Source organism: Pezoporus wallicus, unplaced genomic scaffold (genome assembly GCF_028554395.1).
Source record: "Pezoporus wallicus isolate ANWC-B61680 ecotype Strahan unplaced genomic scaffold, APGP_CSIRO_Pwel_v1 contig_8042, whole genome shotgun sequence".
NCBI lineage: Eukaryota > Metazoa > Chordata > Aves > Psittaciformes > Psittacidae > Pezoporus > Pezoporus wallicus.
In genome coordinates, this window is record NW_026639380.1 from 3,197,330 (window position 1) to 3,203,329 (window position 6,000).

At 43.1% G+C, this 6,000-nt stretch overlaps 1 protein-coding gene across 2 annotated transcripts in view; it reads left to right on the forward strand.

Moving 5' to 3' along the window:
* The window catches only part of SDCCAG8 (SHH signaling and ciliogenesis regulator SDCCAG8), a 115,288-nt gene extending 109,793 nt beyond the window's left edge, over positions 1-5,495 (forward strand). Inside the window, exons 11-12 of one of the 2 annotated variants that reach the window (XM_057414514.1) lie at positions 730-812; positions 5,358-5,495. In XM_057414514.1, the coding sequence (XP_057270497.1) occupies positions 730-780 (51 nt within the window). In that variant the 3' untranslated portion in view covers positions 781-812; positions 5,358-5,495. Of the gene's footprint in view, positions 1-716; positions 1,099-5,357 lie in introns of those variants that run through there. The other variant, XM_057414515.1, reaches the window with a different exon arrangement.
* Positions 5,496-6,000: the final 505 nt, after the last annotated feature.

Below are 6,000 nucleotides of genomic sequence, written 5' to 3' on the forward strand. Positions count from 1 at the left end.
AGATGGTTGTTCAGAAAAGAAAATTAACATTTCTGTTTTAAAGGCAGCACTCTGGGTTATGTGAGCAGACTTTACATGGTCCATAGGGATTGTGTTATTGATAATCTATCTGTAAGTGAGCATGCCTTTATGAAGTTGGGCAGAAGTACAGGAAACAGACAAAACAGGAAAAAATCATTACAGTATTACACTGCTATCAAGGCCTGACAGGCAAAAGCTTCCTTCTTTATGTTCATTACAAGTTAATTGTGCTCCAGAGAATACTTTTTAACTTTGGAACACTCTGAAGACAAGAATGATATAAAAAATAATTGTGAAATGAGTCCTAAAAATCTATTTGCAGCTATTTAAAGCAATGGTGGTTCTCTGGGAATTGGAATTCAGCCCAAAAGAGCTGCCTGGAATATCAGGCAATTGTTTTAAAGAAACTAAAGAACCGTTCACCATAAATGGGAGCTCTGAACTACAGAAGGATGCAGTCAGAGTAAAAATATAGTTAAAAAAAATGTATCAACTTCAGAATCAGTGTTGATTGTAGGTAAAAGTGACATCATACTCCACATTTTACTGTATTGTTCAACATTTCTCCTTTGTAATGAATTTATTTTGTTTTGGTGGGGGAGAAGAGGGAGAAACCTGGTCTTTTAAAAATAATATAAAATATACTAACTTAATGTGCTGTTGTATCTTGGAACATAAGCCACTAGTAACTGCAGTTGCATATTTCAGGGGAAAAAATGGGATGCAGATCTCAAACAGGACACAGATGGAATCAAGTAAAAACCTGGATGGATAAAGAGAAATGAGCAGAAGTAGGTATTTTTTCTGTATCCTATATATAGATACAGGGGAGGGAGAGGAAAGGAGGACTAAAACTATTTGCAGATGTGGGTTGAATCTGGCAAACACTTCAAGACAAAAGGGAGAAGGAAGTGTTGGAAACATTTTTGGGTTTGAAATTGTTGGAGCTTTTTATGTTTGTTTCTTTTTAAGCACTTAAAAATGTAGGACAAGCGCTCCACTTCAAGGACAGGCTTACCTGACAGAATTAAAAGAAAAAAACCTTTAAAGATGTAAACTGGGAGGGGAAGGAGGGCATACAGCTCCTAGAAAGGTGAGAACTTCTAGAAGAACTCAGATTTTACGATAGGTACTTTTTGGTCTGGATCATCACTGTGTTTGTGTTTTGATTTGGAATTGGTGAATTTCCTTGCTTCCAGTTGTATTCTCCTTCTAAGGAAGCTGAATCCTTTCTATTTCTTCAAAAAGGCTACAGTTTGTTTTGGGATAAATCATAAAACTTCATGTCATGTTGAAAGATACATTATATAAGTGATTGTATTTGGAGTGATACTGTTGGAGTTACAGTATCGATACATGCTTAGAGCTGTTCCTGTTGCCTTGGAAAAGTTACTTAACTTCAATGTAAAAGTCCCATATTTTAGAATTGCATCATTTATTTTAATCTAGCTGACAGGCGGTGGCGGGAAGACAAATCTATCGGATTTGCTTTAAAAACTCAGGTCACTTCCGCTGCAATTTTTGTTTCTAGTGTTAGTGTTTCCTGTAAGGGGGCTAAGAGAGAAAGGAAGGAAGGAAGTATAGTCTTTAAATCCAGCTACATTCTGGTTTGCTGGGAGTCTGTTTTTCCATGGAAAACTCATTTCACACTGTTTGTTAAGAAAATTCTGGGGTTTAAAGTGAATTTAAAAAGTCATCATGAAAGAAATAATACCTGATCCTGCTACATGCTGAATTCCCTTATAGGTAACCTGATTTAAAACTTTCAACATCCTTGTTGAAGGTTTAACCAACACAAGCACCACAGTTTTTGAAAACACCTTTCTCATTCTCAGCAGTGAATTACATGCTTTTAAAGAAATAATGTTAAATCTTCTATTATGGAAAGAAGCTCAGTATTATTTCTGAATAACCACCTGCCTAAATGATGAAGATGCTCACTCTGTAACTTTCATTTTCATATAGTTAAAAAGGACCAGTATGAAAATGTGGCCTGACCTTATGGCCTGGGCTTGTGTCGGGCCATTACAATAATATTCAATAGATGGCACTACTATTTAATAATGGAATACAGTATAATGTATTCAGGTCCACGTAAAGGTAGTCAAAAGTCTAATTACAGGATTTACAATTCTTGTTTTGAAGGTTTTCAGAAGATTCAAGTTTTGAGTTTCTACCTTTTAAAGTCTCTCTTGCATTGCAACTCACTCTGAGTCAGGAAAGTAAGAGCTATTTAGCTCCCCTTCTATATAGATACTAACTACAAATGTGCATAGCAGAGCAAACATCTAAATGGAGATGATTACTAGAAGCCTCAGTGCTGTGTTTCTGAAAGCTGGGATGCTCCTTGCTAGCAGGACCTGCCTTGGTGTCCATCACTTTGACAGGAAGTATGTGTCCCAGTGGATAATCCCCTTGCAGATCCCAGCTGCTGAGCCAGCAAGAGCACAGACCTGCAGGACTAGGAACTGGGGACTGCCCTCAGCTCAGACTGTTGTCCACGCTGCTGCTCTTGCCTTCCCCCACAAAGACTTCCTCCTACGAGCCAGCCCCTCCCTGGCAGGCACCCATTGCTCTCCATGTGCTCTCCCTGTGCTCTCCCTACGTCCAAGCCACTAAACCAGTCTCCTCCCTCATTACAGATGTCTTTTTCACAGTGAACAGACCACCTTCCTTCTCAACAGAAGTTAAAATACACTCACTTGTGACTGTATTCCCATCCTTGCCCCTCCAGTCGCTCAGTGGGAGGTACTTTCAGAACTATAACTGTTCCTTAGCAGCAGTTTTGTTTTCTTATGTCAGTAGGAAATTTCAGTGAGGTCCCAGCAACAGATGCAGTGTGTAACGTGCTCCATTTGCTTTTAGAAAGAAGGGGAGTTTTATGTCCAGGAAACAAGTAGCTCATCCATCTCTGATGTCAGAAGGGTTTCAGGTTGATCCTTACACAGTCATCAACTGTTCTTAGGAGGCCTGAAGACTGCTTAGGTTACTGGGGAGAGAGCTTTGGGGTTTTTTAGTGGAGTTGCAATGCACAAAACTAGTGCCCCTACCAGGTATTTGTAACACCCTGTGATATTCCACAGACAGGAGCTGTGGGTTGAATTTTTGTGGTTTATTGTTTGGGGGGGTTTAAGTAGGTGAAAGTCTTCATCACTGCCTGTATAGTCAGAGGTGATGAGAGTTAAACGATGACAGGAGGGGATAAAGATAGAGCTCTGCTTGGTGTCTGACATGACACTGCAACTGCTGCATCACCCAGTATTTTACTCTTCAGAGTTTGTGAACCTGCAGCTGTAGGAGGCCTGCATCTCCTGTGAAGTGTCTGGCCAGTGGGCAAAGCTGGGAGCAGCTCAGGAGCTAAGCCTGGCTCTCCTGAGAGCTCCACCTGGGCATTTGCACCGCCGCAAATAAGGACTGAGGCACCTAAGCCACCTGAGTGCTCTCTAACCAAAGAACTTAGTGGCTTCTCTACCCTCCACTGAGTTAACAGCAATGAAACCATTCAGCTGTCCATGGCTCTGCTCCTACAGACACTCTGAAGCTGTACACCTGAGAATACCCAGCACCCAGAGAGAACAGGTGCTGCTGAGGTGAGGAGGTGGTGGTGGCAGGAACCTGGGCACTCTGTGCTGCAGCTGTGTACCGAAGTACTGGTGAGTGGATGAGAAGCTGTAAGACGGGAAAGGTCCCTGACCAAACTCATCTGCCAGTTACCTGTGCATTAGGAGTGACAACATCGTGTCCATTTAGTTACAGAATTGCACAGCTTAAGTGGCTGATTTAGCATCCAGGCTGCTATGTAGTGGATTATGATGATACCCTCTCTGTATTTGTGCTTTATTGTTAAAGCAGTTGTGGCCAGGCTGTAGTCAGGTGGAGGAATTCCTACTTCGTCACTCAAGGTGAAGTGCTGCATGTCACAAAGAATGGAGGGGTAACTGTGGTGACGACAGATGTGTGGGCACCCTGAGGCTTCGGGCTGGAAGTACTGGCACTGATCTGATTTACAGGCAGGGCTAATGAAATGCTTTTTATAACTGTAGGTGACAAGAAGCAGAAAATGGGAGGTTTTGAGTTAGAGGAATCTGTGGCAGTCTGACATTTCCAGGCTACAGATGTTTTGAAGCTTAGTGGTATGAAATATGGTCTGAAGAGGAAAGCCTAGAAAGGAGAGCCTCTACCTCTACAGCTGGGCATGGTTGCTTTAGTAGCGGGAGCAGTGAGACAACATGTTGGGCAGTCATGAAGGGCAGCTGTGGGGAGAAGGGGGCTGGCTGGGCTGTTGTAAGCCACCCACCACAGCACCAGTTGCCAGGAGGCTTCTTCAGGAGCTAAGTGTTGGGGACTTTTGCCTTTTTAATCTGCCAGTACTCTCATGCTGGCTGTAACGCTGGGGAGTACTGCAGTGTGGCGCTAGGCCTCCTTTCACTGGCACCGACGCAGAATGTGAGCCCCACGGCTTCCTGTAGCTGTAGTTCATTCTTCCCTGTGCTGGGTGTTGGTGCATGTATTTTGAGGGGAAAAGTCCCATGTTACTGTTTTTAATTAATCCTTTTTATGAAACTGCAGCTTCATAAATTCTTTTTTAACTCAGCCATAAATCCCTTATCAAGTAAGGAGGGTGAGGGAAGTGAACCCTTCTGCCCTCTAATGCAAAACCAGACAAAGTAGAAAGTTTATTTTTATTTCTGAGGTCATTTACATCTCTTAAATTCCAGTGTCAGAACTCCAGTGGCATACTAAGAGGTAGCTCCCCCAGCTCCAGTAGAGTTTGATGTCTTGCTTAAGAGCCACTCTTGAAGTGCTCCTGAGGAAGCACAAACAAGAGCTATGCAAGAGCTTCGGAGGGGCACATTAGCCTTCCAGCCAGAGGTATTTCCTCCTGGCCCAGGCAGTCACTTCCCGTTTTGCTGCAGCTCCCACCCTGTACACACTCCCTCCAATTCCCAGTAAACATGCTCTGGCACAAACCTGCCGCCTCCTTCCTGGAAGGCAGAAGGGGCGGGATCGTAGATGTGCCCCAAAACAAGAGCTCAGTTGTTTACTGCTAAACATGAGCCATGTCTAAAGCTCGTGGAGATCCTGTTAGTCAGAAATCAAACAGTTCTCCTCCTTGCTACCTGTAAGACTTCTGATCTTCAAAAGCAGTGAGGGCAGCAGGCCCACAGGAACCACTGGCTTCAAAACAGCGTTTGTTTACACTACACTGCCACAGCCTTACCCATTTCTGTATTTCTCTTCTAAGAACTCACCCACAGGCTGAAGGGGCACAAATGAGAAACACAAGCAATGCAAGACAGATACTCACACGCCCATCTCTTCCTTTTATCTTTCAGGGCTGCTCTGCACCTGGCTGAAACCGGTCTGAGGCTCACCCAGAGTCACCTCTGCAGAACACAGGCATGCTTGCTGCTCAGTTCAGCTGGTTTCTGTTCGGTTTCAGCTACAGAATCCTAAATATTATTAAGCCTCACTAACCTACCCAGCTTCCTAAGAAGACAGCCGAGACTGTTCTGAAGACCAGGCTTGCAAGTGTTGGAACAGCAATAACATAGCATGGACCGAATTTGTAATTTGTACAATTTTCTATAAAATGTTTTTATCTATTTTTATGATTGAATGTAGATGTCTTAAAGGCTGAAATACCAATAAACTTAATTGGCTTTTTACTTTTCCTCCTCCTGAATCCAAGGGGAGGTGGGAGAAGGGGACTCATAAGCCCTGCACAAGCCGACTGCATTCCTGTCTATAAACTCATTAACAGAACCTACGTGGAAACCTTATTTTTACAAGGTATTTGTCACTTTTTATAACAGAAGTGAGAGTCCCAACCACTTCTTATCCATCGGAAAAGCCTAAGGATAAGTAAGAAATACTCCATATAATGTGGAAGCATTTCCATGGGCAGAAGTCACTGGATCAAGCCTTTAAGAGAAAGGCGCCCTCATCAAGTAGTACAGATCAGCTAAGGGGGTGACA